General features: G+C 41.3%; 2 protein-coding genes across 2 annotated transcripts in view; both read right to left on the bottom strand.

Annotated features, from left to right (window-relative positions):
- Nucleotides 1-1,907: 1,907 nt before the first annotated feature.
- Nucleotides 1,908-5,689, bottom strand: Dkk1 (dickkopf WNT signaling pathway inhibitor 1). Its single transcript, XM_032895474.1, has 4 exons — nt 5,279-5,689; nt 4,894-5,062; nt 3,696-3,839; nt 1,908-3,571 (listed from the first exon to the last, which is right to left on the bottom strand). The coding sequence occupies exons 1-4, from the start codon at nt 5,522-5,524 to the stop codon at nt 3,318-3,320; spliced, it is 813 nt and encodes a 270-aa protein (XP_032751365.1). The 5' UTR covers nt 5,525-5,689; the 3' UTR covers nt 1,908-3,317.
- A 17,507-nt stretch (nt 5,690-23,196) lies between these two features.
- The window catches only part of LOC116891084 (cGMP-dependent protein kinase 1), a 108,484-nt gene continuing 104,261 nt past the window's right edge, over nt 23,197-27,419 (bottom strand). Inside the window, exons 9-10 of the mRNA XM_032891798.1 lie at nt 26,130-26,196; nt 23,197-23,574 (exon numbers count right to left, since the gene is read on the bottom strand). Coding sequence (XP_032747689.1) covers nt 23,476-23,574; nt 26,130-26,196 — 166 coding nt within the window. The 3' untranslated portion in view covers nt 23,197-23,475. The remainder of the gene's footprint in view (nt 23,575-26,129; nt 26,197-27,419) is intronic.

Genomic DNA, 27,419 nt, shown 5'->3' on the forward strand with positions numbered 1-27,419 from the left:
CGTTTTCACTTTTAGATAATGGATCCTATCCTTGTCTTGGCATCAGATTAAATCAAGTTTACAGCCCTGAGAACACATACACAAGTAACACTATACAGACTCTGATGGTTACAAATAGTGTATATACATATATATGTACACAGGTACATGTATACATATGTGTATATATATGTAGATACATATATGTTGTAATAAAAATTACATAAAGACCAAGAGGCCATGAATTTGAGAGAGAGCAAGGAGGGGTATATGGGAGAGATTGGAGGGAGGAAAGGGAAGGATGGAACAATGTAACTATAATAGACTATTAAAAATAAATGAAATAATTTTAAAGAGAGGAAAAATTTTCAAGAATTCCAACTGAATATAAGAAATAGGTGATGGCCTTGTATAACCACTTTGATATAAAGGAAGTTAGAGTAAGTTAACCTTCTAGTATAAGAGATCGATGCTGACTGTAAACATTTTAAGTACAGCTTCTGCCCCCCGCCCATTTCTCCTTTAACATATTTTCATAAGAGTTTATCACCACACAAATAGGAATCTTGCCATTGTGACCATGCCAGACCTTGAGTAGGTAGAAAAAGCATGGTGTTTGACTTTAAATTTTGTTTCAAAACTCAAACATTATCTTACAGCTATACCATGATAAAGCAGGAGGACTTTATGCCTGTGGCACAGTATTTATTAAAGTGACTCTGTAAATCACGTGATTGTATTTTGGCACCTGATTGAACAGATCAGAGGAGAGCCTATAAACAATGAGACCCACTCAAAGGCTGAGTCACCTACTCTTTGCTGTATAGGACAGTAGTCAAGGCACTCACAGCAGAGAGAGCCAGGCTCGAGGCAGAGGGTAACCTATGGAAGTATGAAACGGTAGAACGAGCTGGTGAGCTGTTCTCACGGGCAGCCAGTCAAATACGTTGTTAGGACTCAACCACCACACAGCATTTGAACCAGCTACGGCAAACGGATTCTAGATTCCCTACGATCCTGGTTAGTGATTGCGTGGTATGTAATGTCTCTGTTCTAGTTTTTGAATTAAAAAGTACCTACAGTTATGATTTTTTTCATCTTCATATATATGTATAATATATAAATACATCATACATACAATGTATTATATAATATATTCTACAAAATATCTACAATATATTATATATAGTATATGTACATTATACACACACACATACACACACACACATACATATAAAATTTCCTTTTCTTGATATTGTTCTCCTAAGATCCCAGGTGGATGGAGGTTAGCTCTCTGGCCCCATCCTGATAATCAACAGGAAAGGCCAGAACTGAATGTGCTGAAAGAGATGTGCAGGAAAAGGCATCCCCACCCCAGCATCCCCACCCCAGCATCCCCACCCCAGCAGGCCCCTGCATAAAGGATCCAGCAACCAGAGTGCACCAAACATCTGTCCCGCTCCTCTCCTAGAAAGTCCTTCTTTCTCCTGTTTGATGGACATTTCCCCTTTACCTTTCCTCTTGTTGTGTATTACTGAAGATTGCAGGCCTGGCCTTCCTAGCACAACAGGCAATGAGGAAACTTAGGGAGAGAGTTTCTCTGGATGAAGAGGCAGAGAGCTATGAACAGAAGGGCTCCTCTCAGTGAGCCAGTAGAGTGCATGTGCTGTTGTATGTCTCCCTGGAAAATTAACCACTTCCGGGAACACAAAAACAGATGAATATTCTAGGCCACCTGTGCTATTTAAGGAGAATGCTGGGACAATCGGTCAGCTCCGACTATCCTGTGAATAGTGAACCCAGCATTTTGTGGTTTTGATGCAGACTTCCAGAATACTAGAGAATAAATAAATTAGGAAGGTTTGTTTTGTCCTCACCCCATCCCCCAAAAGAAAGGTGAAGTTTAGTGAGGAAACATGCAGAGAGAATTTAATTTGGGGATTATTTTTATATAAAGCCATACTCATTCCAATCAATGCAGTACAGGCGAAGCAAAAAATGGAATAATTTCTTGGCAAGAAAAGAAAAAGTGTTACATTCTAGAATTTATAATTGTTTAGCAATTATTTTTAAATCAAAGTAATTGGAACCATTCTTCAGCATGTCAGAGTATCTAAATATTCAGAATTATTTGGCTTAAGTTGGTGGGTTTCCTTCCACATAATCTCTTCTGAACTCTGCCCATTATTTGGAGTCACATTCCCACCCTTCCAATTACTATCGGTCACTTAGGTAAATATTAATTTGCTGTTAACTATCTTTTGTTGATGCATTTTTGAAATTGAACCTTACCCTATAGCATAAGTTGGCCAGGATGGACCTGAATTCATGGACATTCCTCCTGCCTCATCCCCCAGAACCCTGGGATTACAGGCGTAAGCACCAACCACACATAGTAAAATAGTAGTTTTGAAAGTAGTAATATCAAATTCAAACCCATATTACCAAAGTCATTTGAGTTTATCAATGTAGAATACATTCTCTTTAAAGTAACTCACACATAGACAATATATCTTATCATTTAAAAAGCTCTCTCTCTGTCTCTCTCTGTCTCTCTGTCTCTGTCTCTGTCTTGGTCTCTCTCTCTCTCTCTCTCTCTCTCTCTCACACACACACACACACACACACACACACACACACACATACACACACACAGAGCCTCAAATGTATCTATGCTTGTAACTTCATGATTACTAAATGTTAAATTTTATTTTAAGGATATCACAGCTGAGAGAGACAGAGAAAGGAGAGAGGAGAGGAGAGGAGAGGAGAGGAGAGGAGAGAGAGAGAGAGAGAGAGAGAGAGAGAGAGAGAGAGAGAGAGAGAGAGAGAGAATATCTAAGCAAAGAGAGTACATCTCAGGAAATAAATGAGCATTTTCAGGTTAAATTTTAGATGCCTATCATTGGCTATTCCAAAAACTCCTTGCGTTCTGCACCCTAGAGACAAAAGTGGAAAGGGTTCCACATTTAAGAACTGTAAACTGAAATTACTTCAATAAAGAATATTTATGAGTCAAGACAATCAACCGTGTACAAAAAATTTACATGCAAGAGAAACGAGACAATGTAGCACCTCTAGAAAAATAATTAAAAAGTTTTGTTGCATTTACAGGTAAGTGCCACACTGAGGATTTACAACACAGTAATTTACTGCAATCACAGGGGAGTTCCATCAAGAAACAAAGTCCTTACACTCCAGAGTTTTCGGAAGGTATTATCGGAATGCTTAATTACACACTGAAGATTCCTACATCCTTGGGATTGAGCTGACAAATCATAAAGGATTTTCGTAGCATATATTAGATAAGAGAGTCCATCGCATTTAGGCTGTTGGTTTTAGTGTCTCTGGCAGGTGTGGAGCCTGGAAGAATTGCTGGCTTGATGGTGATCTTTCTGTATCCTGCAAGCCAGACCTTCCCCACAGTAACAGCGCTGGAATATCTCCAGCCCATGGGAGCCTTTCCGCCTGTGCTTGGTGCATACCTGACCTTCTTTAAGGACAGGTTTACAGATCTTGGACCAGAAATGTCTTGCACAACACAGCCCCGTGGCGCAGTCTGAGGATCGGAGGCAGACAGAGCCTTCTTGCCCTGTGAAGGAGACAGAAGGAAAATGACAGTTACAGCTAGGCCTGTACCGTTTCGTTAAGACAATTCGAAATGCACTTCTGATATTCTAAATGGAGGGGGCTGAGCGGGGAAGCCTTTTTCCTACCTTTGGTGTGATATATTTTTGAAGTCAGTGTGGTTCTTCTGGGATATCCATCCCCGGCACCGTGGTCATTGCCAAGGTTTTCAATGATGCCTTCCTCGATTTCCCCTCGAGGTAAATGGCTGTGGTCAGAGGGCATGCATATTCCTAAGAAAGCCAGAAATAGTAATTAATCCTCGGGCCATAATGTGTTGCTATAGTCAACACAGGAGCAGTGGGTTATGCAGACACTAGAGTGAGATACCTCACTGTGTCACTGCCTTTCTGTTGACCAAAACTCCCCAGAGAAAGCAGTGTCAATGAGTGTACTGTTGGATCCTATGGAACACCTCAGGGTAGCCATTTTAAATGCTTCCCCACTAATTGTGGTGGAGACAGCAGAGATATTTCTGTCTATTTTAATATTACCCTTTGGGGGTAGGAAAAAGAAATTCAGTCACTTAAAAAATTAATCTTAAAAATAACTTCTCTGCTCTGGGTGCTAGCTGCCTAGGGGACTACGCTCTCACCCGCTAGTTACTTTACTGTGTAATTTTGATATTACAGAGATTTAGTGAGTTCACTCTTGGAATGCTGCTGTCCCCTAGGAAGTCAGCCACCCTGTAAGTTTATTTCTGGAGACTTCTTTGAGACATTAACATTTTGTGGATCTGTGGTTGCCCCAGAGAGTACTTCTTTGAAGGTAGTTAAGGGTGGAGGGAAAGGGCGAGAGGGTGGAGAGCCAGGGATGTAAGGAGTACAGAGATCTCTTTTAAAAGCTGGCCAGCAGAGATTAATCAATCTAGCCCCCCACCCCTCCCCGGTTGACAACAGTTTTAACTGCCGGAGACCTTGAGAGAGAAGAGAGTTTGGCAAAGCCACGCGGAGTCCACCTTAAGAAAAAAACCGTCTGGCTTCCCTTTCAAAAAGACCTCTCCCTCTTTCTCAAGTGCCCCAAGGCTCCCTGAAGGTAATTGTTTGATGGAAGGGTCCCACTCTCAGGTCTTGTTGTTAGATCACAGAGGGAGGCAAGGGAAGATAAACTTTCAAGTGCTCAAACACAAGCCTCTGAAGCTATGTCAGGATGAACCCTAGCCTGACGAGCACCCTTTTGCAGGTGGCGCCGCCCCGCCGTAGCTTTGACAGAACCAGAGCATTTCATTTGATTCCTGGCGGCTCAAAGGCAAGGTGGTTCTAATTTAAAAGGGAGTCCAGGACTCACCGTTTTTGCAGTAATTCCCGGGGCAGCACATAGCGTGCCTCATGCAGCGTTTCCTGCGCTTTCGGCAAGCCAGGCAGATTTGTACACCTCCCACGCCGGCTGCCCCGCGGCTGGGACTGGAGCAGTACTCGTCAGTGCCGCACTCCTCATCCTCCGCGCAAGGGTAGGGCTGTGGGAAGGGAGCGAACTGGTGAGCAACTCAAGCATCCCGGTACCCACACCTTCACAGTCCCCATCTGCCTCTCCAAAGGCTCTCTAAGCGCGCTCTCAGTGCAGTGATTCCAAGCGCACCCCAAATCTCACACACCTAGGATACGCCACTCCCTCTTCTCTGAGACCCCCCTTCGGGATCACAGCGTCCTCGGATCCCGGAGACCCCCCTCACCTGGTAGTTGTCAAGAGTCTGGTACTTGTTCCCGCCCTCATAGAGAACTCCGGGCGCCACGCTGACAGCCGAGCCCGGCTGCCCCCCAGCACCACCCAGCGGTGGGGGCAGGTTCTTGATCGCGTTGGAATTGATGAGAACTGAGTTCAAGGTGGCGCTGACCCCGAGCGGAGGGAGGCTGCAGAGAGCCACCGTTGTAAGCACGACCAAGAACCGGACAGCTGCCACTGCACACACAACCGTCATCTCAGAAGGTCGCCAACAGGAAAAGGTCAGGAGGAGAGAGATCACTTTGCACAGCGGCTGCAGAGTCTGGGCTGCGGAACCTCAACTTCGGAACCTCGGCGGGTGGAGTCTCGGCTGCCAGGCGCACAGCTCTGCACCGCCACCGCCACCTCTGGCTGCCTTTATACTCAGGCTCCCAGCCTTTCCCAGCTCCTCGGGGTAGACAACAAAGCAGGGATGGGATTTCAAAGCTTTGGGAGGAGCTGGGAGGGGGAGTGTTTGTGTATCGGAAGCTGGGAGGACTTTGACACTCTCCCCTCGCCCCTCCCTGGCACTATGGTCCCCCTGTCCAGCTCACCTTAGAGTGTGGGTTACCAGAGCTTTAGAGCCTAGCCTGAACTTTAATAATTAAAAAAAAAAAAAAAAAAAAAAAAGGCGGGAGGGAGCTCTCTGCGAAGTGCTCTGAAGTGCTCTGTTACGGGATTGGGTTAGTTCGGTCTGAAATACTTGTCAGAGTGAAAAGTGATAGAATATACAAAACCACGTTTCTTCTCTTCCCCTTACGCCTACCCTTGCTTTCTGTGCACGCAAATATTCAGTATTAAAGACAACGTGAGCAGTCATTCAAAGGCTTTGTGGAAAGCCCAGGTGGCTCCCATAGTTGCTGATTAACCCTTTAGCGTTGCGATTTGCAAATGAGGTTCTTGTCTTTTAAGTTTGTCTAGTTGCTTCCCCCTCCCATTCCGCCCCCCTCCCCGAACCCCACACACACCAGGAGAAAAATGTGCAAAGACAAGAAAATTTGCACATCAAATGAGGATGCCAAGGGAAGAACTAATTCGCTTTTGATGGTGAGTTTGGGGGGGTTGGGGGTGGAGGCGAGAGACTGCAGTTTGGAAATTAAATCAGGGATGGAGGGAAGAGGGAAATGGGCACCCGATAATCAAACTATTTAATGTGGTTCTTTGAATCTGGTCAATCCCAGCAGTAGATGAACTTGATTAAGCAGACACGTGAGATCAAAGTGGCTCTGAGCCAGAGCGGACAGGGTCCCGAGCCTGGTCAGTCCTCTTTCCCTGGTTCCCGGTTCCCAGCGGTGGGTTAATAGAAGAAGATAAGAAACCCCGAAGGCTTAGCTCCCGGCTTCCTCATTAGTGTTTCATATCGCCGAGCAGGAGAGGGCTTGCTTTTGATCCCAAATCAAACCTCGTCCAGGACAGGACAGGACAGGAGGAATAACCCTCTAGGGAGATAACAGACGACCTCCTGGAAAAGGAGCACTGAACCTAAATCCGAGAATGAATTTGAAGTGGTTTCAACCAGTGTGTAAAATAAGAAACAACGTGGACCTAAGAGTGCTGTGCTTATAAATTAGAGGTAATGTATCGAGAGAATAAAAGTCAAGTCCTTTATCCAACCATTGTGGTGCTAAAAGAGACGGTTGTCATGATATAGCGAAAGATAAGAAATGTGCATTAATAATGTTTAAGAACAGATTGATAAGTGTGAGATCATAAGCAACTGTGTTGTGTGAGACTGAAAAGGAAGAAACGATTGAAAATCATTGTTAGCTTCTTGATTAGCAACACCGCCTTATCTATAATAGTCATTCTTGGGACCACCCCCACCCCCAATGATAGTCTCATACAAATATAATCCTGACGTTGAGCTAGGAGGGATATTATGAAAAATATTTAAATATCTGTTTGGTAAATTTCAGAACTTAAGTGTCTTCCAAGTAACTTTTAATGTTGTCTCAGTTCTTTAATGATACCCAATGCTGTCCCCACTCACCCCAAAACTCCATTCATCCTGGGAAGATTTCCGGTGGTTGGTTGAAAGTCCAACATGAATTAAATCCTCCGTATTTATCTGGCTTTTATTAGGAATGTGTGCAATTGTGTAGCAAGGCTAGTTACCTATAGATGCTTAGAAAATTTGAAAACAAAGAAAAGGTTTTACTTTTTAAATTTACTTTTTAAATAAGTGAATATTAGAAATAATAAAAGGGGGGGCAAAGAGATAACAATAAATCAGATTTTCCTGACTTCATGCAGACCTGAAATTTGCATAGATGCTGGGAGACGGTGGGATAGAAGGATAAAGTGGTGGGGGGGGGCTCATATCACATATAGCATATTGCTAGCAACCCCAGTGATCAGTGTGTTGAGTATCTCTTAATATAAATTCATAGGACATTGAAGAGGCCCCTGCCCATTTGGAAGAGTAAAGAGAGATTTCCCTGGCCCTGTTCTCCTGTTACAATAATTCTAGAAAGACACAAACATTGCGCTCCTTTCCCTGTATCCTGAGGGAATGACGCTTGATTAATGCATCTACTCTAAAGGAGCAGCTCTTAGCCGGCCTAGAACTCAGGCCCACGGTTGAAGCCACAGGGCTAGTTTTGGCACTCCCTAGTTCCTTCTGAAGGTGTGAACAGGCTCACACCTGAGGCTAAGCCCTGTACTCCTTGCTTCAATAAAAAAAAAATTAAATAAAAGAGGAACAGCTGCCTCCAGGTTATTCAGGAAAAGAGGATGCAGGCTCACAAATGATGCAGCGGGAGAAACTTGCCCTTTTCGGTGCAGCCTTTTCTGCGTCTGTGGACGCTCGCTTTGACTTAGCTTTCTCCGGAGAAAGAGATGCTCGCCGCTCCTTCAGTGTAGGGCACACCCAGAGGAGCTCCTTAAGAACGGTTCGGTTCTCTAGTATGCTGAAGGCAGGCTCCTTCCAGTCTCCCAGTAGCCTGGGAAACATGATATCAGGCCACAGAGGGAGTTTTGTTGTTGTTTGGTTTGGTTTTTGTTGTCATCTTGGGGTGGCGTGGGGGTGTGTGTCTCTGGGCCTTTAGACCACTGGTGTCTCACTATGTAGTCTGCAGGTCAGATTTTTCTATCACTGTTTCCTCCATTGTGAGGGTTATGGGTGTGCATCACTACATCTGTCTCAGTCTTGTTATTTACGTAGATTTTACTTGGTATATATTGGTCAGGAGAGAAAAGAGGAGAGGTCCAGGTACTAGAACCACACCCCAGTCTCAGGGAGTCAGAGGTCACATGACTCTGAGCCTCATGTAGCTAGGTGTTGGAGTGACGGGTATATCTATTAAACTTAGTCAACGTTGTTCTAGAAGGAACTTTGTCTCTTGTCGAATATGCCCTAAATATGACCACAGTTACTGCAATTCAGTTAATGTTTTATGTTAGATTTAAAAGTAGAAGGAATTGAACTGTGTGTGTCACTCGCGGATAGCATGAGACATGACTTCCTTCTGTTTTAAATGTTGGGCAGCAGCCTAGAATATTAGTCGTTTTTATTCATGAGACAAATGACAAATAATATCTAAAGATACAGAACCCTGGGGTATTTGCAAACTACGCTCTCACCCTCACTATTAGGGGTTCTTCTTCTCCTGTCTCCTTTCCCCTCCCCCTCTTAATTCCTTTCCTATCCTCGTCCAACTGAAGGTGGTCGATCTGTTCTCATTTAGTTTTTGTCGTTGTTGTTTTCTTTTCTTGTTTGTTTTTTTGAGACAGGGTTTCTTTGTGTAGCCCTGGCTGTCTTGGAACTTGCTCTGTAGATCAGGCTGGCCTCGAACAGAGATCCCACTGCCTCTGCCTCCAGAGTGCTGGAATTAAAGGCATGCGACACCTCCACCCGCCCAGTCCTAACACTGAAGTTTTCTTTCCATAAGAAAACATAGAGCAGGTGGTGGGTGTTGCCAGCATCTTCCTTGGCACCAGTCTTGAGTTAATGTCAGAGAATTCCCAGTTCCTGATGTTTAATAAAAACAGTACGACTTTCTCCTCGACTTTTAAACGATTCTTAGTTTCTATGCTGATCAGGATAGAAGAGCTTTCAGACATGACTCACGAACGTTCAGGCCCTTGAAATCGTAGGTTTTCAGTGCTACAAAGAGGAGCGAGTGTGTTTGGGATGAGTATCTCCACCCTGTCCCTGGAGATGGCTAGCCTAGATAAATCCAGTGTCCCGAGAGCATGTAGCTCACTCAGCTCAGAAAATGACCCTGGGGCCCTTGAAACATAAACAGCCTGGAGCTCAGAAGCCAAGGAGGCTTACTGAAGTCTGGTGAGGATGATGCCAAGCCAGACATCAGCCTGCATCGTTTAGGAGGCTCTGACACCCAGAAAGGCCTGTGATGGGTAGGGTCTAAGAGTCCAGCTGCCCCATAGGATTATCCCCTGAAGGGCTTAATATTTCCAATCATAAAGATAGGGCATAAGGCGGGGAACGAACAGCAGATACATACTAGCCGAGGAGATTGAATTTTCTTCTGTGCCACTGGGTTCTTGTCATACTCCCTTTATCAAACTGGCATCCTCCAAGGATTGTGATCAAAAGGGCCCCAAACCACAGCACTGGAAGGGAGGGCTGAGACTCAGCACTGGACTGCAAGGTGACAACAGTCCCTTTGTGAGCGTGGACCTAACTTTCTTTTCATTTGTAAATGTCACGCTGGGCGGACAAGGGAGCCCCCTTCTGGATACAAAAATAGTCTTTAAGCAATAGGGCAAGGCCTTTTGTCTTCAGGTTAAACTTCTTTCAGACAGCTTTATTAAGGAATACTCACTGTTGTGAACTCTGGGAACTTGCTGATTTGGGGGAATGTAAACTTAATTTCCTGGACATGGTGTGAGTTACGTGACCGCTTGTTTTTCTAATAGATGCCTGAGAAGAAGGGAGGGAGAGAATGAATGAATGAATGAATGAATGAATGAATATGAGTGAGAATGGATGAGTGAATTATTTTGTTTCTTCATCCCCCAAACTGGTTACAGCGTCCTGGAGGTGACATCTAACAGACTCCAAATTTCCAGCTAGTCTGTCGTATTAGGACCTTGGTGGAATTAAGATGTAGGCTAGAAACAGCACTAACTTCGGCTAAAGGGTCGAAACAAGGATTCTTCCCCCTTGAGAGGGTCTTGGAGCTCCTAGCTGTGGCTGCACTCGCTTCCTGCCAGGGTGGGTCACGAAGCCCCATTGCCTGACCCCATTGCCTGAGCGTTTACTCAGGCTCAGGCCGCTCAGTACAGTCACAAGCCTTGCCACCCTACAGTAGTGTAAAATGAAGCTCACTTAAAGACTCTTTGATGAGGGAAGATCAAACAGCTCAGGGTCCCCATCTTAATCAACTGTGAGCCAGGTGGCATCGGAGAGCACGCTGGCCAGCTTCTGTGGACTTTGTGTTTAGCAAATTCATCAGCGTAATCCCGTTGAAGCCCTGGCTTGGGCGCAAATCTCTTCACACTACACTGCTGCTGTGGGTCTACGGTGTCAGTTCACGGGGCAAATCAATCAGGGTTAATTGAAGTGGGGAGGGTAGAGCGGGAAAGGAGACACACTGGAAGATTTCTATTGAGAGACCTCACCACTGCTACTGAGGGAAGGAGCAATCCCGTTCCTCTGCTTCCCCCTGGTGGATCCTATCGGAAGTGATCTGGACCCAAAGTGAATTTAAAAAAAAAAAAAGAAAAAGACTTGTAAGACTTGTTTTGTTTTTCCAGACAGGGTTTCTCTGTGTAACAGTCCTGGCTTTCCTAGAACTCACTTTTTAGACAAGGTTGGCGTCGAACTCACAGAGATCTACCAACCTCTGCTTCCAGAGCGCTGGAATTAAAAGGGTGCACCACCACACCCGATATGACTTCTCTATCTCCCGCACCGATAACTTTTCAAAGCTAAATAGTCTCCAGCTTTTAATATTCCATACAGTACATTGCAAATCTTCACATAATAGATTAAGGTATGATAGTGTCCAACCGCTGTCTAAACACACAGGTTCTCAGTGAAATGTTTATTCAGTTGGCTTTATGTTACACACCAGCGTTTCGAATTCCTGGGTTAAAATGTTAGGCTCTTCAGATGGTAAGTACCACACTTAAGGAGAATCCTATGCTGCATGTACTTCAGGGAAGCTCATATATCTATAACCAGTTTCACAAAACATTTTGGAAAATGAAAATATGCCATTTGTCTTAATGAGAAAATGTTAATTTCAATTTTCCCATTTTCAAGAAAGAATATTGTCTCGGAGGCTTATGAAAAATACAGGCATGTAATAGTCCTGTGCCCACCATTAATATTTCTTTTTTGAAAAAAATAAAAGATGCCGGGACTTGTGTGAGAAATAACATCTTTAAACATTCAACTCGGCATTTATAGTCTACTAAATTTTAGGTATAGCAAGTGCTAATTATAAAATTATACAGCATTGTTTCCATATCATGCTTTAGATTATGTCTTCTAAGAACGGTTTTAAAGAAGTAAATTGACCTCCAACAAAAGACCTCAAGAAGTTAATTTTTTTTTTTCCTGTTGTTGCTCGGGACAAGGCTTTGCCATGTAGCCCAGACTTGTCTTGACATGGCAGTCCTCCTCCCTCAGTTGCTAAGTGCTGGGATGACAAGCCTGCACCGCCTGGCCTGGCTTCTCACTGACCATTTCCTCCTCCCTGCCACATCTTTGGCTTGAACTATGTGTTTCATCAGTAACTCCAAAGACCGCTGTTACCAATTGGTTCTGTTTACAAGGAAAACCACTCTCATGGAAGCTGCAAGCCCGGGAAATGAGTGAAAAGCGTTTTGCGAGTTTCAGAAGCTTTGTGAGTTCAGCTTGGCTGCAAATGTACTTAGAAGGTCCAGGAGCAGCAAGGAAAGCTAATTAACCTTCAGCGAGAACTGTCTCCTCTCCCAAGCTCCTCGTGATGTTAGAGAACTGTAGCTAGATCTGTAAGCTCCAAGTCCTACAGTTTGTTTTCTCTGTGTTTTCCATTGGTGGTTATAGATTTTTTAAATTTTAAACGTTCTGCATATGAGGGAGAATGTGGGGATTTTTGCTTTCTGAGAATGCTTGGCTTCACAATTCTATACAGTTTGAGTGTGTACATTTTCTTGAAAATTTTGTGTTTTCATTTTTTCCATCAGAACTAAGTCTCATATTCTCCCTTACACACACACACACACACACACACACACACACACACACACACACCAAATTTTCATTATCCATTATTTTAAAGGTCATGATTGACAGGCAAAGTCCTCAATGTATTTGAAAACTTACTGTGCTCTTGTTACATTTAAGATTAGGAAAATAGAAATGTGGGGATGGGGTGGGGTGCGGTGGGTGGGTAGAGCATTGGCTCAATGGTCATGCGCATGGAATAATAGAATAATAAATCAAAAAAAGAAAAATAAATAAGTGGAATTTTCATTTCCAAGTATGAGAAATATGAGAGAAATTTCGAATACTTTGTACTGATCTGTCTGGTACGAAGTTGAACAGACCTCGGGGGAGAAAGTGAGAATGGTTATAGGAAAGATAGAGAAAAGATGCAAGAGAGAGATAATGGGAGGGCTGCAGGTCAATACCACACCAGCATCGAGTGTATTTCTCATAGCCGTCCAATACTACAGTACGTGGGAAGCAAAGCCACAAGCTAACAGAAACCATTTGCTAAAAAAAAAAAAAAATGCACAAGGCATTTGTTTTCACCCAACCCCCCCATTCCTTCCACCAAGGTCAATAGAATCTTCAGCCCCTACCCTTGAGCCTCAAGAGAACCTCCTCTTATCATCCCATGCCTCAGCAGACCAGGAAATCTGCCAACAGATCCTGCCCTGCCTTGACTCTGCCTGGAGACAGTCTGCCTGCCTGCCTGCCTGTCTGTCTGTCTGTCTGTCTGTCTGTCTGTCTGTCTGTCTCTCTCTCTCTCTCTCTCTCTCTCTCTCTCTCTCTCAGAGAAGAGGGCAAATGGCTCCCAACAATACTTGAGGTAGGAAAATGGCTCAGCTGGTACTGGACATGAATCTGAGGGGATCCAAGTGTGATTCCCAGAACTGATATAAACATATGGGTCTGGCCTGGTAGCTAGAAATGGTAGTCCAAAAGTCAGGCAGGCCGAGGCAGGAGGATCCTGAAGGTTGATGGTAAGCCAGTTTAGCTGAATCATTTGAGATTCAATTTTAATGAGAGACCTTATCTCAAAATCTAAGTTGGAGAGAGACTGAGGAAGACACTAAAAGTCATTCTCTGCCTCCAAATGCAAATGCATCTACACACACACACACACACACACACACACACACACACACACACACACACACACACACAGGAACACACACACAGGGAACACACACACACACAGGGAACACACACACACACACACACATACACACACAGGGAACACACACACACACACACACACACACACACACAGGGAACACACACACACAACACACACACACACACACAGGGAACACACACACACACACAGAGGGGAACACACACACACACACACATGGGAACACACACACACACAGGGGAACACACACACACATATATATATATTATATATATAATATATATATTATTTTGGAGATAGTAACCAAGTCAGCTCAGTAGGTCAACCAGGTCTCAAGGGAGGGAGGATTAAAAAGAAAAGGACAATTAGACAGCATAACATGACTCCAGCCAGTGCTGAGGCTGAAGCGGGTTTTTTCCAGTCTGCTTTTATACCACTTTAAGTACATGCAAAGAATAAGGTCAGTTCTTGGTCATGGAACAGACAATAAATACAAATAGTCAAGGACCAAGCAAAGCAATAAACAAAATCCCATTGAACACCATTTCTAGGGGTTAAGCAGGATGACCAAGAAAAGGCCTGCCTGCTTCTGCTGAGCGGAGCTTTGCATTGACTCAAATGTAAATATTCTTAATCAGGGCCCATTTCCTGAGTCCTAGCCCAAAGTCAGATTCCTGCCTGAGTTTACTTCCAGGTCCTGGCCCAAGGCCAAACTCCTGCCAAGTTTCTAGAAGTGGCCCCAAAAGCTCTCTACAAGATAGGGAAAGAATTTGTCAATTGAAACTTTCTTTTTCTCTACAACTGTTTTTCGGGAACCCTTTGGGTACACGATTCTTTTGTTTGTTGTTTTGAGATAGAGAAGTAGCAGCCTGGGCTGGTCTTGCATTTCTAGTCCTTACACCACCACTCCCAAAATGGTGGGATTATAGGCCTGTGTCACCACACCCAGCTACATCCATGATTCTTAAATATCCGCTAAACTAAAAGCAGCTTTTGTTTCGGCTTTGAACCCAGCTCTAATTTTATTTATTTTTTTGTGGATTTTTCTGAACACTCCCATCATGAGCCAAAGAGATGGTCCAAATGTAACAGTAGTTTGGATGAGAGTTTCCTGACTTATGCCATGAAAGGGATACCAGTCACTGAAAAGTATTAGGTTGGCTCTAGATCGTGCCTGGGCCATCAGGACCGTTGGTAAGGTGTGCAGTGTGCAGCCAGCTGCAACTCCCAGTCAGCCAGGCGGTCACCAGGCAAATGGCCAGCACTCCACAGTTACGTGGACCGCTGAGCCACCATGTGTGTAGTCATTTACATCGTGCTAGGTGCATTTCGGATTTACAGTATTTTCAGATTTTGGTGTGTTTGTATTAGGTGCAGTTTTGATTTATATTGTTTTCAGATTATGGCAGTTTTACTGGGCATCAGCTTATCTGGAAGCCCAATAGCAGTTACCACAGCTCTCTAGGAAAATGGAGCCTGTACTGGTTAGTCTTTGTCAGGTGGACACACTCTAGTCACCTGGGAAGAGAGAACTTCAACTGAGAATTACCTCCCTCAGGTTGGCCTACGGGCATGTCTGTGGAGGTGTTTTCTTGACTAACGATTGATGAGAAGGGCCCCGCCCACTGTGGGTGATTCCACACCCAGGCAGGCGGCCCTTGGTTAGATAAGAATACAATCCAGTGGTCATAGGTAGCTATGGACCCAAAGTCCAATTCTAGGCTAGGAAATGTCCTCATACCAAGTAATTTCAACCAGCCCACTCTCTTCTCACTATATTTAGACTTTCAGATCATTAATGTGTGGTATGTTGTCAACTTTTGGAAGGTTTTCAAAAATTATATCCATAATACATGCATACACACACACACTCACAGATACACACACATGCATGCACGCATGCACGAAGCATCTGTCTGTCTGTCTGTCTGTCTGTCTATCTATCTATCTATCTATCTATCTATCTATCTATCTATCTATCTCCATATTATACATAACTACAAAGATGGAAGATGGCTTCATAGTTAACAGTTAACAGCACTTGTTGCTCTTCCAGAAGATAGGATTTCAATTCCCAGCACCCACATGTCAATTCACAGCCACCTGGAACTCAAATTCCAGGGGATTCAACACCCTGGTCTTTGTGGGCACCAGTCATGCAAGTGGTGCATGAACATTCATGCAGGCAAAATACCCATACAAATAAAGTAAAATCCAAATTGTTAAATAATTGTGCCTAGTAGAAAATTTGATCAAAATAACTATTTTTCATAATAGCATTTTTCATGTACAATTAAAAATGTTATTTATTTATTTTTATATTGGGTGCCACAGAGATGGCTCAGCGGCTAAGAACACTTGCTGCTCCTGTAGAGGACCTGACTTCTGTTCGCAGCCACCATACTGTGCTTCACAATCATCTGTAACTTCAGTTGCAAAGGATCCACAATGCCCTCTTCTGGCCTCTTCAGGCACCAGGCACATAGATACATAAAGGCAAAAATTCATACACATAAGATAGGTCTTTGAAAGAAAAAAATATTCAAAATGATCGTTAAATGCTTTTGACTAAACACGGTTTTTGTGATTATCCATGTTACATGCAATTAATATACCCATTTTGATTGTTGCCATAGTCTATTATTTGAATCCAATAGATTTAATAGTCCATTATTCATGTGATGAACAGTTTGATTTCTGCACTGTTTTCCTATATCAAAATGTTTCTGGGAACACAATGTGTACATCTCCTAGTGAGTATATAAAAATTTTAAGGGACTATACCAATACATGTTTGGTTGTAGAATATAGACATTATAAACCTTACTAAATATTAAAAATCATTTTCAGTGTTATAATTACCTTTTAAATTACAGTATATAAGAATGTCATATTGCCTACATTCTTAATTTTTGCTATTTTAATTTGAATGTTATTTAACCTTTAAATTTAAATTTAAACATTTGAGAATTTATATATAATACCTTCTCTAGTTTTTCTCATTGCCCATTCTTTTACAAATTTGTGTCCTCTTTTTGAATTGAGATCAAACTAATCTCTCTCTCTCTCTCTCTCTCTCTCTCTCTCTCTCTCTCTCTCTCTCTCTCTCTCTCTCTCCTCAATTGCTCTGCTTGACCTCAAACTAACTCTAGCAATGTGTTCTAGTCTTCTGGCTTCTTCTCACTCTGTGGCTTGTTCTGTCTTTACCTGTATCTAGCTTGTTCTCTCTCTACACCCTTGCTCTGTACAACTGTCCTGATAAAATTGCCTTTCTCCCCCCTCTCTCTCTGCACTGTTTTCTAAATTATCTTCTATTCTTCTCTCTGTTTTCACGAGAGGATGTGCTGGGCATATCCTAGTTTGTCAAATCTTCTTCTGATTTGTCACTTTGTCTTCCGCCCAATGTGACATCACTTTTACACATGGGTTCTTCCTTCTGCAAACTAACTTTACCTTCATCATGTGAGATTAAATGTGTGTACTTAGGGTGTGACTGTATTCTAGCCAGAGGGATTAGAGGTGTATGCTAAGGGCTGAGTCATACCATAACACAATCTCAGGGTTCACAATGTAATCAAATATTCTGCAACAATTATATATAGGTATATGTATATATAAGTACGGCCTGTTGAAGTCATTTAGTATTGCTCATATATATGTGTATTATATGTATATTATATGCATATGTTTAGGAATGATCACTTGGGATTGAATAATTTATCAGAAGAAAATAATTTTTCTTCATCCCTGGAGAAGACTGAATCCTTTTCTCTCACCAGCCATTAATTGCTCATACCTCTTCTTCTAGGTGAGGCTCTGTAAGATTCTTCTTATTCATGTTGGCCTGTCAACTAACTGGTGGTGTCATTGTACCAGTCTTATTTAAGTGAGGTAACTTCTTCATTATGTATGGAAGGCACACATCAGACTTCCTGGTCCATTGGCTCTTACAGTCTCTCCACCTCATCTTCCATGATGTTCCCCAAGCTTGAGGGGTTGTGCTGTAAGTGAATAAGTTGGGGTTTGCTATTTCATGGTTGTTCTCTACATGACCCAGAAAAAAAAATAAATTTTAGCATGGTGGCCGGGGAGTTGGAGCTTGTCAGCTTGATTGATGAGGAAGAATCTAAGAGATTCATAGAGGATATTTATGGGTTTATCTGGGAAGGCATTTCCTGACACTATTGCACTGTGAAGTCTATGATCTAATGACTGGATTAATGAGCTCTTTATGGATTCAAACTATGATGGAATTATTAAAGAAGTGGCAAAAGTTGAGGTGAGACCATATTGGAGGAGGTAGGCATTTAAGAGCCTGTCTCTAAAAGCTACACTTTGCTCTGACCCCTTCAATTACTCTCTTTACTCTGCTTTCTGTTTGTCCTGATGTGGACCTCTCTTCTCCACCATGCCTCCTTGCTTTAATGGCCTGATCTCTTGGAGACATGAAGGTTTAAAGATTAGAGATTTCTTCTAAGTTCTTTCTCAGGTGCTGGTCAGAGTAAGAAGAAAAGTGACAAATCAGGAAAGGACACATTTAAAGCCGAAAGCTGAGAGAGATCTGTAACTAGTAGGAGATTCTTTGCAAATATATTGACTTATTGACCCTGACTCCTATGAATAACCGTGTAATGCCTTAACTCTACTAAACTTTACACACAATGTGATTGTGGGGGAGTGGTTACCTCTAGCCTTCTATCATCTCATTTGTAAGCAGAAGCACCACAACTCACTGTCCCTAACATGGTGGATAATTAAAAAAAAAAAAAAAAGAAACAAATAAGTTCATTCTTAGAACTATGGTAGAAAAACTGGGTGGATAATGAAAATTCATGTTGCTTTTCTTTTTTCAGAAGAAACAAAATTATTTAAATTAGTATACTAAAATGATATTTTCTTCCAAGTTTTTTTGACTGTCTGACTGAGACAGTAACTGGATTGAACGTCAAGTTTTCATGAACTGTCACTAGCAATCAAAGCATATCAATGGGATAAAAGCTGTTGGTTTGAGGGAACCCACGTGCCCGCTTTAACGGGTTAGTCACTTCCTGCAATGAGGAGCAAAGGGAAAGGGTGAAGGATGCTTGTTATCATCTTAGAAAGCTGAGCTTTTACGTCCCTGCTGTCCTCACCATCCTATGTTGTTCTTGTATCGGAAGCTCAGTGAAAGGTTCCAGGAAGCAAAGACACAGCAAAGTGCTTTCCATATCAACAATTCCCAGTTTGGTATGGGAATGTTGATCTTCACACCACACAGTCTTCTGATATTATCTTTATTGAATTATAAAACCGAACCATTGACTTATTTTCCTATTATGCCATTTCACGAAAGACGCTTGGGTTGTGGGTGTTATGTGCTGGTTAGAGTGACCATGCGTCATCTCAAGCGCAGCACGGTAGCACGCTCGTTCCATTGCTTGAGTCGTCTGGAATTAAAGACAAGTAAGTTCAAAAGTAATTATTTTTTTTTATTTCAACTCTATAAAGTATCCAACAGGCACTCTGCAATTACAGCTGCAGGGAAAATACAGAGCAAATCAAAGCAGGTTAAGTTATGAAAAAGTTTTTAATCTACATCAAAAGAGTGCAAGTGGCCAATGACCATTAGATGACAGTTGGTTTGCATTCTAACAAAAGACTCTTTCATGTAGAACAAATTGTAGGAGGACGATCAAATAACCGGAGCTGTAAGAATACAAAAAGAACCAACCAGTTGTAAAAACATCATACGTTGAAATAAACTTGATAAATGATGCTTCAAGAAATGTCCCTTACGTAGAAAGCTCAAACCTCTGCGTCAAAGCCAAGGTCCCAGAGCTCTGTCTGTTGTTGCAGGGCCAGACAAGGGGGAGGGCTAACAATACTCTTCCAATGGTTTGCTTTCAAAGTCTCCTGAAAACTCGCCTCATATATGACTTGCATATATGAGAACTCAGAGAGAGCATCCTGTTTTGTTGAGGGGTGCACTAAGGTACATTTTCATTATTGGTTTCCAAACGAGGTGTGGTGAGCAGTCATTTCCAATTGTTTTCCTTTGGGTTTGACCATTGTTAATGGAATCTATAAAATGAGATACATTAGGACTTGACTGCACTACTCTTTTTTTTTTTAATATTTGAATTTGTTGGGTCTGCACAGCTTTAGCAAAACAGGAATACCTGTATACAGACTGATAGTATGTCATATAGTAAATTTGACCTGCACGTACATGTATACATTTCACAGAAATGACGCTGTATCTCATGAACAGACACACAGCTCTGGTACATTGAACAGAAATAAAGATAACGACTTCATCATTTCTGTAATTCATCAATATTATATAATAAAGGCTTATAAATTGTTAGCAGAAAGAACTGTAAAACGCAGCAAGCTAAGAAAGGACAACGTTTTTTTTTTTTTTGAGGTGTGTTTGTCTTTGTCATGCAGCATAACACCAAATTTGTTTTCTTAATAAGATGCCATGAGTTTAAGGCACTTGCAACAACGCCAGATAGCCAGGTCAGGTTCTAAACTATGGGACGGATGAATGACAGTACTGTTGACATTAAGTTTCAATAATACTAACAATTGTAACGTTCATTCAAGTCTACTTGGACCTAAAACATTATTTAATACAAATCAAATCAAATCATAATGCTGTGAAACACTAAAGAAAAAGTTATATGTACCACAAAATATCACACAAAAATATCTATTTACATAAATATTTGTTGTGGTCCTGTCGTGAAAGAAAACATGGTGGATAATGCACTAACTGCCTCTGTTGTAAAGTCGGTTTTACTACCCTGTGTTCAATGTGGTAGCTGACTTCTTTAGGTTCACTATCGAGCCTATCATTTGGAAATGAAGTGAGAGCGATTCAAGGGTTTAGATATTAGTCTACATGTGTAACTCACATGTATGTTCCCTATGACTAAGGAGGATTATGATAAAAATGAATTTGCTTTAAATGCTACATGGACCTCGTTCACATCCAAAAAAAAAACAAAACAAAAAAAACCCAAAGATCACAAGTATAAAAGTCAACTATATCAATTTTGCAAAACTCATTTTTCTCTAATGTGTTCAATCTACTTAAACGTCGTGATGTCCTTTCTTGGCAGTTTGCTGTTTTTCTGTGACTTAGGACACACAGAAAGCCCTATTTCCCACACATAAAACTATCGACAAGAAAGTCAGTTAGCAAATCAAACAAGTTGGTACTATTCTAATGTATCCAGATGGCCTGTAGTGCAACAAAACAATCCGAAAGACGAGGGGGTATGGAAAAGTCTAGGAAGTAAGATGTGGTTTATGAAGCTGACTATGAATTATAGCCCTAGTGTCTTCATTAAGACACGATTTAATAAATCCTTAAAACTCAGTATTGAAAAAAATCGGATGAATGTTTTCTGTTAGCATTTCTTGGAAGATAAGGGTTCATCTTTATTTCTTGTGATAGTGTTGGGCATTCTAACCAATGCTGTGGATGAAACGAACAAAGATTTATCACAAGTGGAAAACAACCTACAGTCGTGTTGTGCTAAAAGCAACAACTTTCTTCTCCATAGGACAGGCACACACACACACACACACACACACACACACACACACACAAGTTGTCTTAGCCTCGAACCCCAGTTCTTAAATACATGGTCTGTGCCAATTCCTGGGGATCTGTGAATATTTGAAAAAGTAGAGAGACAGATTCCCTCTGCTAACGACCAGGCAAATATAACACCGTCGCAAACTTTTACCACACTATCTTGCGAGAAAAAATATCGAACACTGATTATAATGATGGAATAATGTTTTTAAAGCCAATTAAAAGATAAACCTCCAGAAATCGCTGAATTTTAACTTGATGTGTTTAATTTTATATTATACAGTCTGTTGAAATTTATAGATCTCTTGGGAAATCTAGTAATCTTGTGAATTGCTTATGAAGGAGAGGATTCCAAAACACAATGATGATAATAATAATAATAATGATAATAATAATAAAATCAGGATCAAAGTTTTAATGGAACTTTATCCTAATTAAATATACACTGAGCAGTTTTAGGTTTCAAATGTCTTTAGAGTATTATATTTTGATAGGATAAGCACAGTTGAAGGTAGTTTTAAGGTTGAAATTTGAAGCAAAAATCATGTGATTTATCGGCTAAGGTGTGATAATCTAGTGGAAACACTTTTATAGAAATTTCTACATAAAAAAACCCTCCTGGAAAAATAGCAAACCTCTATTAACACACATATCCAAATCAGGATGACAGCTTGGACAGTTGTTCATTTGACTGTACAAGTAAAATGCCACCTGCCAAGGGAAACCTCTGGAAAGTTCTGCCACTTAAGAACAGTGGCCAACTGTCCCGCCGACAACAAACTCTTGGTTTAATCTGGTGACTCTTTCTCTCGTGTGGAAAGGACAGTCCGTTTGAGATTTTCAAATTTTATCTTCTCTAGCTCATGTGAAATTTCAAGATCGCAGTACCTCTGCTTGATTCGGCTAAAATGTAGTTTTAAGAAATCAGTTTCCTGGTTTCCTTTCTTACCCCTTCTCACTCTGGTAAACTTACCTAGGGAAGAGTCCTCAAGTCCTGGTTTGCCTTCCTCCCTGACCTCAATTCAACAAAGCTCCTAAGGACTGTAAAGTCTTAATACCGCTGGCTTTGTGCTTTCAGACTGGACATAGGCATTTTGCTTTGGTTCAGGCCTAAGACAAGAGACTAGTTTAAATACATTTTTAATATCCTTTCTCTCTGAGACCTGGACTGTGTTGTGATGTCTGACAGGAGTTTGTTTTTAATAAAGTTGGTGAAAATGCTTGAGTCTCTGGCTAGACATGGTGATTAGAATCTGTGTCGTCCATTCAGACACTGACGTTTACAGATGAAAGAAAGACATAGCACCTTTTCATTTTTATTTTTGGATGGGTCTTAATTCCTCCCCACCCTACCCCGCCCCTTCCCCCAGGGGTTTATTCTTATAAAAGGGAATAGTTTAAGCCTCAGTTTGAGGGTGTTAGGTAATAAATAAAACCAATTGGCTGCTAGTCATTTCCAGGACCATCTTTAAGCACAATGCTTTTTGTTTTTTTTAAAAAAGATATGAAATGGTGTTGTGAATTCCTTTCCCCACTTCCACATTGTCATGTCCATTTCTCAGTTTTCACGCACATTTTCCGTCCTCCAAAGATGCGCTATGAACCTGCCATGGGAGGCTTGTACGGAAGCCACACAGTTGTGCTTTTTAAATCAGGGCCAAATGTTTAGGATCGATCAGAAAGGAAAGGTAACATTCGGTCTCGTCATCAGCTCGGAAAGAAACTCAGAAACATCTAGCACTGGTTTGACATGAACTCTGTGACCCACAGATGTGTGGTCCTTGTTGTATGATATACATATATATATATACTGGCTTGCAGTCGTAGACCCCATACCCTTCTCTCAATGGAAGGAAATGTAGCCCAGGTTCTGTACCGCAGTCATCTATCGTACCAAATATATTATTCTCTAGTCTTCTTGGTAGTTCTAGCAAGATACAGACTCTTCTACTAGATTGAAGTGTTTCCTACACTCTTTCAAAAACATAATCAGAGCAAAGCAACAATAGAAAACATCGCTTTACTGGTGAAAGGCTTTGCTTCAGGACCACCATGTCAACTGCTATTTTAGGTTCAAACATAAAACAGGTAAAAGAGCACTGTCGTAGTCTAAGCATTAAGTCCTAATGCCACTGTAGTTACTGACTGGAGCAGCATCGATCAAAGGCATCATGGTGACCCCGAGCACTCATCTTCTCTCTTTCCCTCAGGTTTGCTGGCAGCTGTGTCTCAGAGAAAGAAGCTGTCTTCAGCAAGGCAGAAGCAGGTAAGAGAAATGCATTAGAAGTCTATGTCCCAGCCCGAGTTGTCATCAGGCGGTGGCTCGTCGCCGTCCTCAGGGAAACTGTCAAAATTGCTTGTGTCCGTGGGCGACGCAACCTGCAGGGCAACAGAAGGGAAAAGAGGCTCTTGAGGATGTTGGTAGAATCGGGACCTAGAGCTTCTATTTTTCATTATTCAAAAAGGATGGTTCTTTATTTTAAAATAGGCGCATAAGAGCAAAATCTGTATATGCTGATGGGTAACCTAATGGACGTAGATGTATGCGTTCAGGAATATTTAGGTCAGATTAAAGGTATGCATCCCGAACCATATTTTGTCCTTGTGAAGACTTTGGGCATCCTTTCTTCCAGCTTTGAAGGATAAAGTTCCTCTTATTGCTTTCTTTCTCCCTGCTCTGATGCCATTAGCAAACCAGTGCTTTCTGATTCATTCTACCTCCGAAGCTGTAGACCAGTTACTCTTCCTCCACTCCATCTGTGTTGTCAGCCTGTGGTAAGCAGCATTCTAAGTTCAACCTGGTGAGGGGAACTTGCCTTTAGATTGCACATGGGGGTCACTGCGTACTCTCTTTCTCTTTCTGTGCCTGAGTTAAGAAAGTGATTTCCCTTCCCACCCATGTTGTTAACAACGCCAGAATTCCAATCTGTTAATGGAAAGGTAGCATTCTATCTTGCAAACATACAAATCTTCTTTTGACATTGGACTAGAATTGTTCTTTTTTGAGTCAGGATCTCACTGGGTAGCCCCTGCTTGCCCTGCACTCAATATGTAAAGCAGGCTGGCCTTGAACTCACAGAGCTCCACCTGTTTCTGCCTCCCAAGTGTTGAGACTAAAGGTGTGGGTGCTGGGATTTAAAGGCGTGTGCCACCACACCTGACACTGACCTTGAATTTTTAATGGCATTTTTTAAAAAATCCTTCTCCATTTTTTTAATCATTCTCCAGAGGACTTTTGGACATGTCCTATGCGATGAATGTTTTGCTTTAAGTTTTAGTCACTGGTTTTGTTTTTATGTATATAAAAGTTGATTATGTGTTTTCTTCCTGTAATTTGAAGCTTACAATCATAATGTAAAGGTGTAAAAGCCTAGCATGTTGTACATTAAGATGCTTCCCCAGTGTATAGAGCCTTGAAAAATAATTATGTCGTATATCAGTTTTCCCATCAATCTTAATTATTAAAGTATTTTAGAATATTAAAGAAAATTCCGAGGACCGAGGAACGGGAAACAGTCATTCTTCTTACACCCAGGGGAAATTAGACTGTCGTTAATAATTGTGAACATAAAACGAATAATCACAGAAACCTGTAAGGAATTACAAAATTATGGTATTATGAAGAAAACCACAAGGCGCTATGAAAATTTGAGTGGTCATAGAAAATCTATTTGCAGAAGTATTATTTTAACTTAAGAATCGTTATTTAATAAAGAGGATGTGGCCCTGGTGTGTGGAAGGGTCCTTCGTTCTGGCGCTAATAAACCGGCTAACATGATGACCTCATAAGAGAGGAGACCAGAGTGGCAGAGAGCCAGAGAAGCAGACACATCACGAAATTTCCATGAGCATTTTAAAAAGTGTAATGAATGAATTTTAAGAAATATGTTGATTCGAAGTATAATGGAAGTTTAGAGATTTATTCAAAACTTGAGCACAATTCCTACAGATTGGCTGGTTTGCGTCCAAACTTCAGGTCATGAACCAAAACCCTGGTAATATTCCTGCTGTATAGAAGTGGCCCCTGATAAATTTAGGGGAGAAAGACTTACATCAAATATTTGGGACTTCTGTTTTCCTTACTCTACCCTTTCGCTGAAGACAAAGGGCCATGGATGTAATTGGGATCTATGCTGTGAGACGCGAATGTATTATTTTTATTTTGTTTCCTGAAGGAAAAACAATCAGCAGAGGAATAAATCTTGGAAGAAAGGAAAACACTTCTGTATACAACGACTTTTGAATTAATCTGGGAGTCGAAGCACATAAACAAAATTCTCAGAGCCAAAAAACGCTCCCTTCACCGGTTACTAAATGTAGCGGGATGCGTTAGCGCGCAGGCTCAGGTGAAAACAACTTCAATGAGTTCAACCATTTTTTTTTTTTTCTTTTTTTTTTTTTTTTTTTTTTTTGGAGCTGGGAACTGAACCCAGGGCCTTGCGCTTGCTAGGCAAGCGCTCTACCACTGAGCTAAATTCCCAACCGAGTTCAACCATTTTTGGTTAATATGTTGTACACAGTCCATGTGGTGAAGTAACTCTTTAGCAGCGTGGCTCCCGCCCCTTGACAAATAAATCGTGTTAGGAAAAGAAGATATAGAACTGTAATATAATTACAGATATTAATAGAAAGAGGAAAAAGCACCTGACTTCTAAGTCATGCAGGGGTAGGGGCGGACCTGTAAGTGAGGCTAGGAACGCTTTCTGTCATTCTATATGCTCCTCTAGCTACAGACCCAGAAGGTAAATTACATGTACCACAACCAGCCCCTAGACTTGTTGGTATTATGTTTGGATTTGAGAATATGTCATCATTTTAATACGGTGCTTCATCGTTTCTGTAACCTGATCATAAAACTCTAAAAATGACAAGTCTCTCTTGGTTAGAAAGGACCATCAGGAGCACACCATTCTTAAGCTGAAACGTCTACTTACGCTTGGAATTATGGGAGGAGTCAAGGTGCCTTTTCTTAAGCCTTCCCAGTTAAAGCCCTCGAACCACCTAGGAAGCAAAAATAAAAACAATTAAGACACCACCGCTCTGCTACATAGTCTCACTCTACAACCTTTGATACCCGGGGTAGAAAGCAGTCAGGCAAATGTTTGCATGTGACGGAAATAGACATTATTTCTATTTAATTGTGGTTTTGTTTTTTCATCAGAGAAGGGGTGGTACAGAGTCTAGGATGAGGACCTCAGACTTGCAATGTAGGTGACAATGACTTGGAACTATGGATCCTCGTGGCTCCAGTTCGCTGTGTTGGCATTACAGATCCCTGCTACCACACATGGCTCAGAATGTTTTCAATTAGCTTATTTTACAAAATGTAAAAAACTACTCCAAGTCCTTAAAACATTTAAAAAGTTTAATATTTAAAAATATTTTAAAAATAATTATGTCTTATATTTATAACTATTAAATATTTTATTTAATAATAAATATGTAACAAACATATAAAACAATTTTAAATATATAAAAATAATAAATATTATTAAATATCAAGTAATTAAAAGAATTATAATTATTATCGTAATTATATCTATAAAATATTTTGCACTTTAGTGTAAATTTTAAAATATTTACACTTAGGGTATAATTATCAAATACACACACCAATTTGTCGTACAATTTTTTTTGTAATTTCAATTTTTGTCTAAGTTCTTGCTATATTATAATTTAATAAATGCCATGATATGCTTAGCTCTGTGCATTACAAATACTTTCCTTCTTTGCCAGTGAATCAACATCCCAGGTATGGTGGAGGTGGGAGGTCAGAGACACTGTCACTTGTAGCCTGACGTGGTTTTTCCGAGACCTCTACTAAGGTAGAAAAGGGATTCTTGATCTTGTTGCAAAAAATAATTTCAGATGAGCCAGTGTACCGCAGAGTTAGAATTTGTTAGGAAAGAATTTTTACCATAGATTTCAGCATGGCGGTTACTAGAAAGAAAAATACTTGTGAAGAATAAGACTGACCCCAGTATGGGTGTGAGCATCTCAAGAGAGCTGATGTGATATGTATGTTAACTAGACCCATATTTATGATTTTTGTGGCTCAAGCTGCACCTCAAAAGTTAGCTAGGACATGTCCTCTTATTCCCTGTTGCCCTCTTTTTGGGGTGTATAGGGCAGCTCCATGGATATCCTGGTTTGCAATCTGATAAGGCAAATGGTGGTTAACTCATGGGACTTACACAAGGGGATCTAGACACACCTCTTCTTAT

Source organism: Rattus rattus, chromosome 2, assembly GCF_011064425.1.
Source record: "Rattus rattus isolate New Zealand chromosome 2, Rrattus_CSIRO_v1, whole genome shotgun sequence".
Classification (NCBI taxonomy): domain Eukaryota; kingdom Metazoa; phylum Chordata; class Mammalia; order Rodentia; family Muridae; genus Rattus; species Rattus rattus.